Below are 12971 nucleotides of genomic sequence, written 5' to 3' on the forward strand. Positions count from 1 at the left end.
ACTGACTGCCAAGAAAAATCTGTTTTCATAGTGGAGTCCTGTATGAATTCAAAGTCTTACTATTTGGATAGCAAAATTCAGGAGCCACATTCATGAGGCTTATAAATGAAGTCCTATGGGGTTTGGAATCTTTTCCCAGGGTGTACATAGATGATTTAGCCATCTTCAGCGGACAGCGGTTCTTGGCAAGACCACATAAACCATGTGGGAAATATGTTGCAAAGGCTTTGAGAGACTAACTTAACTGTTAAGGTTTCTAAATGTAAGATGGAAGCCTCAGAGGTGTCATACTTGGGTCACAGGGTGGGCAACGTGTTGGTTAGCCCTGAACCCTCAAAAGTAGAAACCATAAAAAGCTGGCCTGTCTCTAAAACAAAAAAAACAGGTCCAATCCTTTATTGGCCTAGCCAACTACTATAGATTTGTAAAGAGGTTTAGCGACATTGTTGCTCCAATAACAGACTTTACCAAGAAGGGAAAGTTGGAAAAGGTGATAGGGACAGAGGCCTGTGAAAATGGCTTCCAGAGCATTAAAGAGGCCTTATCTAAACAACTTGTCCTAACCAGTCCTGATTTTGAGGAACCATTTCTGCTGTACACAGATGCCAGTTCAACTTTTAGGCTTTATTCCTTCCTCCACATACACAATCCTCTCTCATCAAGCACTTCCTAAAAGTAGTGTTTTCAAAGTTCCTTAATGCTCCCTTTTCAGAAGCTATCTAGCATACATAACATCCCTCTCCATGCTGCTGCTGCTGCCTTTTTAAACAACTGCTGCTGTTGCCCCAGTCCCCTGCAATGATGTAATATAAATGTATACATTTTTAAAAGATTAAGTGTAGTCACTTTAATGAAAAGTGTTATCAACGAGAACCACACTGATTATCACTGCCATGCTTTTTCATACTTAGGTTTTATTAACTAACAAACTTGGTATTTATGTTTTTGTAACTATTACTTACTGAAGCAAATCTCTCGCTAAATGAACGAAGTTGGATGTCTTGGTTATTTTAGTGTTGTAAGTCTTCCTTATTTTGGAGGAGTGGACAGCTATTCCTTCCTTGTGGAGTCATTCTCTACCTATGGTACATAACAGTGTAGTCTCCTGTGGGCTGTAATACTTTGGTCTAATTTCGGTTGTTGGGATTAGTGTGCAGATCCTGGGTGGTGCTGGTCTGACCTGTCTGGTCTTAAACTGCCAGGAGGCCAAACTAGATGATCTGGTAGTCTCAGCTTCTGGCCTTAAACTGTTTTGATTCTGGGCATGTCTACGCTACGGCACCTACAATGGCGTACCTACAGTGCTGCAGTGGTGCCGCTGTAGCGTAGATATTTCTTACATTTCCAGAAGCGTTCCCCCTCCCCCCCCCATTGAAGTAGGTAATCTGCCTCTGTGAGAGGTGATGGACAATTCTGCCAGCCACCTAGATGCATTTGCAGGGGTTAATTTAGCTATGTTGCATAGAGCGTGAAATTTTTCACACCCTTGAGTGATGTAGCTAGGTTGATCTAATTTTTAGGTACACACAGGGCCTCTATTACTCCACTTCCATGACAGGCGTAGCACTTAGGGCAATGTAGTTAGAGCAACACCGTGTCAGTAGACACGGTGTTGCTTACATTGACTTGCTACCTTTCCCACAATGTCCTACATTGACAGTTAAATCATTGCAAGTGTGGCACAATGAGCATTGTGTGGACATGCAAAAGCGATTCAATTACTGTACATTGACATAACTTAGATAAACGTACTTGTGTAGTGTAGATTTGCCCTTAGGGATGTTCAAGTTTCTTCCCCAGTTGCAAGAGCGGAGCCAGGGTTTTTGCCGCCCTAGGCGGCTGCGCTCCTCCTCTGAGCATTTGGCGGGTCCTTACGCTCCACGTCTTCGGGGCACTTCGGCAGCGGGTCCCAGAGTGAGTGAAGGACCTGGTGCTGAATTTCCGCCGAAGACCCAGAGCAGAAGGACCCCCGCCGCTGAATTTCCACTGAGGGCAGCAAAAGGCCGCCCCCCAAATCCTGCTGCCCTAGGCGCCTGCCCAGGGTCGCCTAGTGGAAGCGCTGGCCTTGCTCAGCTGAGCAGGACTTTTGCTGCGCTTCAGTGAAATACACCAAATCTGGGGCTATCAATGGGCAGCTCGTAGACCAAATCTGGACCATCAGATGCTTTCTAATGGAGGGTGAACTCTTTTTATTTACTTATAATTATTATTCTTTTTGTATTATTTTCTCTGGAGTCCAGACCTTGACAATATCTTGATCAAGAAATTTGGACCTTGAAAAAAAAATAATTGATTACCCCTGCCCACAACTCTCCTTTGTTCAGAGTGACCCCCCCAGTGCTACACCTCCTGTACTGCCCCCGAGGCACAGGTCAGAGGGGTGGCAGTTGGCCTGACGTTTTCAGCGGGTGTGGGGTTGGCCATAGGGCTGAACACTTGCACGGGGTGCAGAGAAGCCGCTTTGGAGGCAGCGCCTTGCCTGGGCTGCGCGGAACTCCGGCGCTCAGATTAGTCACACGGGGTAAGGAGGGGGGTGCCCTGGGGCGGGCAGGACGGCAGGGGGAGGTAGGCCGCGCTGCGGGCTCTCGGGGCAGGCTCGCCGGGCTGCTGCCGGCAGGTGGCGCTGGGCCGCCGCGGCGCTGCCAGAGCCGGGCCCCGAGGCGGGGGCAGCCGGCGGGACATGCGCGCTGGGCCCGGCGTCGCCTGGCAGGCGGAGAAGGAGCGCTTGTCCCGGCCGCCGCCTCTGCGCCGTGCTGCGCCCTGCCCGCCCCCTGCCTGCCCGGCAGCACCGCGGGCCGGCCCCGGTTCCTAGCGGCCCCCGCGCACCCAGCGAGCCGCAGCCCGGCCGGGAAGATGGCGACGCTGGGAGGCGAGTCCCAGCCTTTCCCCGCTGGCCTGGCGGCGGCCGGGGCGCTGCACCCCCAGCACCTCGGCGGGGGCGCCGGCTCGCTCGGCTACAACCTGCCGCTCAGCCGCGCGCTGGAGCGGGCGCTGGAGGAGGCGGCGCACTCCGGGGGGCTCAGCCTGAGCGCCAGGAAGCTGAAGGAGTTTCCGCGGGGCGCGCCCGGGCACGACCTCTCCGACACCGTGCGGGCAGGTGAGCCGGGGGCGGGCATCTCCCCAGGTACCGCCACGTGCGCCCCCCCCCCGCCCGGGGCGGGCCCCCCCCCCCCCCCCCGTGCGCCCCCCTGCGCCCGGGGACAGGCCTCCCCCGACCCCTCTCTGCCCGGGGACAGGCACCCCTCTTGTGTATCCTTTCCCGCGGGGACAGGTACCCCTCAGCCCCACCTGTACCCACCACATTGGGGACAGGCATCCCCCTTCTCCACATGTAACCACTCCCCACATGTACTTCCACCCCAGAGAAAGCCATATCCTGGGCAGCTGCCCCCCACATGTGTCCCCTTTGGGTTGGGTTCAGCCACCTCTTTCATACACACGATCCCCCAGGGAGCAACCCCTCCCCAATGTGCCACCTGCACTCCCCATACCTACTGAGGCCCCCCCACGTGCACCTTTCCAGGACAAGTACCTTCTGCAGACACCCTCTTGGGACAGCTGCAGCCCACTTTCTGCATGTACCTACCCCCACAGCCATCCACCCAGGGGGCAGCCTCTCCCTCTCCCCCACATGCACTATCCCAGAGGGTAGTAATACACCCACACAGGGGCTTATACTGACCCCCTCCACGTAGCCTCTATGTGGACCAGTATGTCCCATGAACCCTTGATATTTTCCCCCTCCCCTGCATACATTTGGGGCTACCTATGCACTCTCTTGCATATGCCCAATGATGTTGGTGTAGTGGTGCTGTAGCTGGTGGGGAGTGGTGACTACTCACCCACATGGACTCCTGCTCCTGGGGGATGTAAATACAGGTTGAACCTTTCTAGTCCGGCCCCCTTGGGACCTGACTGTGCCGAACTAGAGAATTTTCCGAACCATGGGAGGTCAATGCAGGGGGCCAGCGGGTCTCCATAGGCGCAGGAAGTAGAGTGCCAACAGGTCTCCATAGGCGCGGGTCTCCATAGGCAGCACCCCCAGGCTTTGCTCCCAGCGTGGCCCCCCACGTGGGGGTTTCGATGCTGGCCCCAGGTCCCAGCCACTGGGCCCTAGCCCTGGGTCCCAGCCACAAGCCCCAGGTCTTTCCCCTCCATCCCGGAGCTTGAATGCTGCAAATCAGCTGTTCACAGTGCTCCAGAAGCGCTGGGAGGGAAGAGGAGAAGTTGGTAACCACAGGGCTGCTGGCATGCATGCGAGAGGCATGGGGGTGGGGGGAGCTTGGCACCAGTGGATGCTCTGCACCCAGTAATTTTTCCCCGTGGATGCTCCAGCCCCGGAGCACCCACGGAGTCGGTACCTATGCCAGACCACGAATGTTGCCAGACCAGGGAGTGCCGGATTACAGAGGTTTAACCTGTACCTACACACGCTTGGGGTTACATACATCACCTGCATACTCACCCGCACATACACCTGTACCTATTGAGTCCCACATAACCACCCAGTATTGCATCCACGCATTGGGATCACATACACTCCTACCTCTCCTGCAGAGAATATAATCTTTTTCTTGGAGGAATATGTACCTGTTTTATACCCAGAGCAGGTTTCACCTTTAATAGTTCCTTAGCTTTGTCTGTGTTGGCTGCTGCTGGTGACTGTTTCTTACTTAGAATGGTTAGTTTCAGTGCTTCAAGTGAGTTGTACCTATGGAATAGGTGAAATACATAAAAGGAAATATATACATATATTAATTATCATGCTTGGTCAGACCAATGGTCTAGCCACTCTAGTATTTTGTCACTGACAGTAGAAGATGCAAGAAACCCTGTAGCGTATAACCTGTTTGTAGAGGAGTTAGTGTTTGGGCTGTCCTTTGAAGCATTGGGGTTTACCTCCTTCCTGTTCACAACACAAAACCAAACCCAACCCTCATTTTTTCAAATATGTCTATCCTTGTAAATTTCTAATCTTTATTTAAATCCTATTAAGCTATTGATCTTTGTATAGCAATGAGTTAATTAGGTATTGTGAAATCACTTGTGTATTGACCACAAATACCTGTAATATTCATATATGTATAATGTGTGTACATGAGTGCACAAATGTTTACATGCAACGTATACAGCATTTAATGTACACTGTTATGGGTATTACATGCATATGTACACATTTGCCAAAGGCTCACTCTTCCTAAAAAAATTGTTTAGTTGAAGTTTATAAAGAAAAAAAACTTCATTTGAACATACTGGTTTGAAGCATTTTATGTGCTGCAGTGTGGGTACCTACTCTTTTAACATTTTAACTAGGTAATGTGTTTGCAGAAAACAAAACATAGAAGGGGATTTTCTTACTGGTTTTGCTTGATCCACATGGAGTTTGCAGAAGCAGTGTGTATCTTGATTTTAAAAGAGCAGAGTTTGCCCTTTATGATAAGTCTCTGTAACCTGATCCTTTTTAGGGGAGTTACTTTAATTTTTTTAAATATATATCCGCATATCAACTTAACAGCATGTTGTAACCTGTTAAAGTGAACAGCCTGTTTCGTGAGTTATGTCATGGGTTGATATTTCTGGAGGACGCAGTCAGTCGTTTCATTAGTTGCTTTACAAAAATGGAACATATGAACATTTGGAGGTTATGTATGGCCAGGTCCTCTAACTCTTACAGGACATTTTTGTGACAGTAATATTTGTTTCACCCCTCCTTAAATTTACATTATGTAAATACGATGCTCTCTTGTGGCAGTTAGGTCGTACTTATTACGTTTTACTTTTACTTTTTGGCAGATAATCTCTTTGACTTTTTGACTTTCTTTTTGGAGTACTTCAACTTTGGTGCTTGTAAACTTCATAGCCTAGAGAGACAAGAGCTTTTAGCTCAGAGATGTAAGTAATAGGGGACTTGCAAAGAAGTAAAACCTTGTCTGCACCTTAGCAGCATCTTCCTGGGATCACAGATTTCTCAGTTGCTCGTTTCTTAACATAAGTTGTTTTCAGCAAAATCTGAAACTATAGGTGCTTTAAAAGATTCTCAAGGGTGCTTCCTGAACATGCTCCCAGTGTTTTAGCCAGGTATAATGAAAAATAATCTGCAAAGTGTGGCTAATGTAAATAGCCTAAGCAAAATATTTCTTAAGTTCAAATTTGGTCATGTATGTTTGTTTTTCTTAAGCAAAATGTGGGACTGTATAAGGAACTCAAATTGCTTACTATATTTTTGGAAGCTTATGACCAAGATAGAAAGTACAAAATACAGAACATTTTTCATAATATCCTTTAGATGCAATTTAGGCGCGCAGAATATAGTAAAATTTATTCAAATGTTTTGCCTGAAAATGGTGATGAAAAATGTCTTTGCAGAATGGAAGTATGTAAACCATCTGTGTCACGTGTGTGTATCTTTACAAAGTTTTTTTTAATAAAGAACTTATGCAAAGATTGAGGTTGCTTGTGGTCAACTTTATAGTACCAGGTTTCCTTAAGTAAATAAGGTTACTAGATGAAATATCATACGTAAAGAGTAAAATACGTTCACGTTTTCTTAAAGGTGCATATTTTGGTTAAAAATCATATTTAAAGAAACATATCCTTATTTATGTAGTTAAACAACCCAGACTACTAGAACTGGAAAATTTGGGGGTTTTTTCCTTTTGTGTTTTGCTTTTGTTTACTACTTGCTTGTCACTCAAATTGGATAATGAAAATAGACTTTTCACTCATTTCACTTTCCAGTCATTTTCACTTCCTAACTATCTGGAACCAGCACAATCTTTGGGTTATAAGCGTTTGGGGTAATGCTCAAATCAAAAACCCATTTCTCATTTTAAATCAAACATGAAAATGTAACTGTAAAGAAGTCTTGCTTAAAAAAAAAAAAAGTCTACTAGATAAAATGATCTTCTGAGGGCTAACTAGTGGGCAGTATTCCTTTAACACTCCTTTTTTTAAAATGCTTGTAAATACATGGATTTAATTTACAGGGTTTCTGACACCTGAGGCATCTAACAAAAAATCATAACCAGTATGAAATATTCTAATTAAGTAACATTTTATATGAAGATTGGTCCTGATGTTTATATATCTTTAAAAATGACTCAAAGTTGTTTTTTTACCACTGTAAACTTGTTTTAGTAGATAAAGTTCTATTGCAGAGAGCTCTTTAAAGCAATATTTCAAAGCTACCTTTACTCACTATGGGCCTTACCTGCTCCTACGAAAGTCAATGTCAAAACTCCCATTGAAGTCAACTCTCACTGAAGTAGGACTAGACTCCAGGTATGAATGAGAATCTGGTATAAATGTGCAATATGAATATGAGTGACAATAGAACTAAGCAGACTAATAGGATGTATTTTTTAAATATCTGAAAGTGTTTTTCATTTGAAAACTATTAAAAAGGTCTAACCTATTTAAAATTATTTAATACACCATGTTATTCATTTGGGAGTTTTTCCTGATTAAGAACAGAATGAGGCAGTAAACTGAATTTTCAGGTTCTTTATTGCATGTGAAGTATTAAGGGATGTATATTACCAAAAGCCTTTTTGGGCATAGCAGAGCCTCTTTATATAAAGTTTCTGGTCAGATTTTCTAAACCACATCAGTGTGGCTGCATTGCACAAGCAGTTTCAAAAATAATAAATGCTATTCTTATCACTTGTATTACAGACTGGATTATGCAAAAGACAGTGACACACTAATTATATACTTCTAGAGTGAGTATGTAATTATATTCCACACAACCACTGGGAAAGCTAGAGGCATATTAGTTTATAAAAAGAAAAGTTACTTTAGATGTGCAACCATGGCTGTGTCTGTCAGTTACTATAACCTCTTTTTGTGAGTCTTGGCTATATTTCTGGAGACAGATCCTGCAAACCTTTTCCCGTGTAACTGATACCGATATGATCCCATTGATTTGAGTGTAAGGATTGTGCACCTGAATAGGATTACTTGTGTGAGTAAAGAATGCATGAAGTAGGACTTGCATTTTTAAATTGGTTAACAAAACTATTTAAACATAGTTACTTGGCTAGTTTGGAACAGGTGGAAACATGATTTTTTTTTAAGTGGCTTAAAATTCTCTGTAAATCAGCGGGATTCTATACCATGTTTTTAAAATGGTTATTCCTGTGCCGTGCTGCCCAGGCAAAACCATCTTCAAATAACTAAGTTACAAATGGGAATGTGACTTTGCTTTCCATATTCTCTTATATGATGATGACTGGGGCTGCTCACACTCACCCTCCGCTTCCTAGGAGATAGATTTCAAGTGTTTTTTATTTAGCTTTTAATGGGCACTTTTGATTGAAATCTGACATACAAGAGTTTGGATCTGAGGATTCTTTTCTACAGAATCTCAAAAATGTATTTTTGATGTTATAAATTTTAAATAGGTTAAGCCGTAACAAGTTCTACACTGCTTTTCATTTCAGTTTAGTCCAAGATGGTGCTTGTTAAGCCACAATAATTTGTAGTACTTTTTGTAACTCTTCTGAGAAGTTAGCTCCACTCCTTAGATGAACTGACCATTTAATTTTTTTATTATGTTGAAAGTGGTTTCAGTTTTTATCCATTATTTCAAGTCTTCATCATTATTAAAAATGTTTCCCCACAAAATCAGATTTCTCACAGCTTCTTTTTATAAAAACTATACACATTTAATTACTTTAATTTATTCTCATTAATTTCCTCAAGCCCCATTGCTATCCTAGTTGCTCTTCACAATGCTCTGTTTCTGGTAATTTTGCTAATTAGATCAGTAGATGTTCAGTCAACACCATTTAAGTTGGATGTAGGTTGTTCGGAGGAGGAGTAAACAATCAGACAATCCAAATAAAAACCCATTTTCCCAAACCAGCTTTCTCTAAGATTTTTGTTGAATAAGTTATAGGGGGGAAAAAAAAAAAGTGTGAATATTTGAAAGGTCCTATTCACTTCCTCTCTGGCTTCCTTCCCTTTCCCAATGCCCACTCTTCTCCATTCTTCCAGGGAGAACATAATTATTGCCTTAAATGGACACCGAATAAAATTAATAAATTGGGCTTTGCACAAAAAACTTAATTCAACAAAATTACTGTAATTTAACCAAATTATAAGAGTATATGACAAATTACAATCTACCACAAGATAATATAAAAACAATCAAACTCTGTATAAAACCAAAATAAGAATGATTTGAGCCCACAAAAGCAAGAACATTCACGTTTCAGGAATTAATCATAAGACTGATAGGGCATCTTTGATTTTCTCTTGTGCCTAGATGTTTGACATTTAATCCTTTACTGCAGGTTTCTTATGTTTATTTAAGGCCTTTTAACCTTGCTCAGTGTAGCTTTTATATAAATATTACTCTAAACTTATTGGAACAATGAGGGGAGGGAAGTTAATTTGAGAGAAATAAATTGATTAGTACAGAGCCATCAAAACCAAAGCTTAAGGGAAATACAGAAATGTATAAAAAATGTGAAAAAATCACATCAAGCAAATAAATGGAACTTCAGCATTGTTTACCCAACTGTCAAAACAATATTGCTTTTAGACTGAAATGTCTTTAAAATTATTTTTAGTCTAGACAGCCTTGTATCAATATATATCTCTATCCTGATATAACGCAGTCCTCTGGAGCCAAAAAATCTCACCGCGTTATAGGTGAAACCGCGTTATATCCAGAGGTTAAAGTAAGCCGGTATGGTCAGGCTTCCCCAGTGGTGATTTTAAAGGGCCTGGTGCTCCAGCCACTGCGGGGAGCCCCAGGCCCTTTAAATCACCACCAGAGCTCTGGCAGTGGGGCTTGGGCGGCGATTTAAAGGGCCTGGGGCTCCACACGAATTCGGATATAACGCGGTAAAGCAGTGGGGCTCGGGTGGTGCTTTATAGGGTCCGGGGCTCCCTGCTACTTTACCGCGTTATATCCGAATTCGTGTTATATCGGGTCACATTATATCGGGGTAGAGGTGCATTAAAGTGTCTTTTTTCTGAAGGGCTATCCTTCATAGAAGATCTTTCAGTATAAAGGAGCCATTTGGAAGTACAAAGGCTACTAGTGATTTGTAATCACAGCCTAGTTCTTTTGAAGTCATTTTCCTTTTCGTTTGGGGCTCATGAAGCTTTGGGGCCCAGGGTAGATGTCCCCCCTTCAGGGTTGGGACCCCATAAATGTCAAGGCTAAACAAATCCTTTTTAAAAAGTAGCTATTAGACCTGTTTGTTACTGAGCCTTGAATATTTTGTGGTACAAGCTGATGGCTAACGTTGAAAGCTTGTCACTGATTTTTTTTTTTTTTTTTTTTTCTGTAACACCTGTGCAAGTCCTTTTTAAATTCTCCTACAGTTAGCCTTTGTGACCATGTTACTTCCTCTTTTGGGAAAGGCTCCAGATCAGTTTGTGGTTGTGGAGTGGCTACTGAAGGTAGAAGACTTGCCACAAATTATCTTCCAGCTGCTAAAAGCTGAGTTGCTCCTCTGCTGAGCATTCAGTGTGACCTCCGACTATGTGAAAAACAGTGTGTGGAAATGGGAGCCAGGTACTCCTGTAGTCTAATCCCAGCTTTGTCACTAATTCCCTTCGTGGTGGCGTTGGTCAATTTTTTCCGCATCTGTAAAATGAGGACGATAATAGTTAATATCCTCACAGTGATGATGTAACAATTAATGCTTATAGAGTGCTGTTAAGTGCTAAATATTAGAATTAGAGGAAGATAAGGAGACAGTAGCGTACAGGAAGGGCCAAGTGTGAGGAAGTGAAATGAAAATTTGTGGAAGTGCAAGGTATAGAATAAGAGGAAGAAAGGCAACGAGGCAACATAATGTGGGCCTGAACGGAGAGAATGGATACGAGTATGAATGAAAACCAGCTTTTCAAAGAAAACAGCGTTATAGAGTCATGACAGAAAATTCATGAAGATGGATAGACTGGAAGAAGAGAGAGAGAATAAAGAATTGCAAGAAGTAAATAAGCAAGAAGAGACCTACACAAGTTTGACTAGTTGAATTTTATATTCTGAGAGAAATCTTACATCTCTAAATTTGAAGGATTTTGAACAGTTAAGTTATGTTAATATTGTTGGTTATTTAGGATTAGGTAGTCCAACAACTGGAGAAAATTTTGTTATTTTCTCTAACAAGTGAATAATACATTTATATGCAGGCGTGTCCACTTAATTCTAATTTTAAAATGTTGACAAGTATACATTAAAGCCAGCACAAGAAGCTGGATTTCTCTTTCCACGCAGGAAAAAGCTAATGGTATTACTGATATTTGTAAAAATGCAAAGTATCTTCTTCCTAAAACCCTAAGGCTGGTCTTGTATGAAGTAGCATGAGCACATGGAAGGATGGAATGGCACAAAATGCTGATGCCACCCCTGTTCCTAACTATTCTCTCACTGACCACAGCCTAGTGACATTTACAAGTGCCTAAATAAATTAGGCACCTAACTCCCATTGAAAGTCAATAGGATTTAAGCTCCTAAGTATCTATGGTACTTTTGAAAATCCCACTAGCTGCCTATCTGCATCATTAGGCACCTAAATACCCTTCTGAATCTGGCCCCATGTATCTTTGTGTGCTTCCCCATATGCTGAAAGGAGATAGAGAGAAAGGAGAAGTGACTTGCCCAAATTCACAGAATAGGTCAGTGGCAGAGACAGAAATAAATCCAAGTCTCTTGGTTCCAGCTGCAGTCCACTGGATCACAGTGCCTCCCAATTAGACTTTGGGGTGTAACAAACATAGCAAAGTTTATTCACTCATATCAAAGAGTTGAATATGTTTTAAGGAATTCCTCATAGTCTTACACAGTATCATCTCAAAGAATAGTTCCTCCCTGCTATGGTTGTGAGTAAACATACCCTTTTGGGAAGTCTTGTGCATTGACTGTGTTTCTACCCTCTGTGGTGGTCTTGTTTTTTCTCAGGCTGATTTGCTGGCCAGCCTGCCTTTTTCTTTCTTTCCTTGTATGGTTCTGATCACCATAGTGTCTGAACACCTCAACATATTTAAAAATAGAATAACAATAACAATCTTTGTTTCTTCCATCCCAGGCTGTAGGAGAAATAGTAAGATTATTTTTATACTTATGTGTATGAAGACTTTACTGAGAGAGAGCCAAATAAGATGAGATTTGCATATAGTTGTGAATGCGATGAGGTTTATAGTCATTCCTGGATCTGGAGAAAGTGAGTTTCCTACTTAGCAATGCCTGTGAAAATTCTGACTTTCATGATCACAAGTCTGCTGACAGTTTCAGTGGAACACAGCTGTTGTGGGAGGTCCTGAGCCTGAGGGAACAGTGATCTACCACAATCCCATGCTGGGCTACGAATGTCAGGACAGAGAACTTGAACTCCTCGCAGTGGGGAGGTAGAGCAGACAGCAGAATACCAGGATGATATGCTCACAGTAATTTGTCTTACTAAGTGGACAAGCTGCTGTCTTTTGTATCAGTTGTAGCTTTCTCAGGGCATATGTTTTCATTTCTAGATATAAGTTGCCGTAATCAAGCCTGGAGGTTACTGACTTATTGATCTCTAGGTCTGAAAGTATGTTCTTTACAATGCTGAGCTTGTTGTCAGTGTTGAAAAAATAAGAGTAATACTTGAAGTAATATTATGTTAACTAATTGCAAATTAACTTTGCTTTTTTCACTTTTCAGTAGATGAAGGCATTGAAATATATGAATCCACTTGCTTGTGGCAGAGTTTGTGTAACTTATGTTGTGGAGGTATCTTTGAGATAAATGACATTTATCAGATAGCACTTACATTCTGTTCACTAATCCATTCCTCTCAAAATACCTAATAATATTTCAGACTTTTAAGCAATTTTTATACAGTTGGCTTTAAAACTCTCCAAGCCTCAGAATTACATGGTTTGAAGTGCAGGGCTGGTGATATTCATTCTGGACTGGTAACAAGTTTAATTTCTAGTTGTTTCTTTTGTTAACCATTAAGACTAGAATCAGA

At 42.6% G+C, this 12971-nt stretch overlaps 1 protein-coding gene across 8 annotated transcripts in view; it reads left to right on the forward strand.

Moving 5' to 3' along the window:
- Positions 1-2697: 2697 nt before the first annotated feature.
- Positions 2698-12971, forward strand: part of LRCH1 (leucine rich repeats and calponin homology domain containing 1) — a 241877-nt gene continuing 231603 nt past the window's right edge. For 7 of the 8 annotated variants that reach the window (XR_004644092.1, XR_004644091.1, XR_004644095.1 and 4 more), the window contains exon 1: positions 2698-3097. Coding sequence is in view for 3 of the 8 variants with exons in the window: in XM_034758484.1 (XP_034614375.1) it covers positions 2854-3097 (244 nt within the window). In the remaining 5 variants the exon portion in view is untranslated. The remainder of the gene's footprint in view (positions 3098-12971) is intronic. The other variant, XM_034758486.1, reaches the window with a different exon arrangement.

This window comes from Trachemys scripta, chromosome 1, assembly GCF_013100865.1.
Source record: "Trachemys scripta elegans isolate TJP31775 chromosome 1, CAS_Tse_1.0, whole genome shotgun sequence".
NCBI classification, from domain to species: Eukaryota; Metazoa; Chordata; order Testudines; family Emydidae; genus Trachemys; species Trachemys scripta.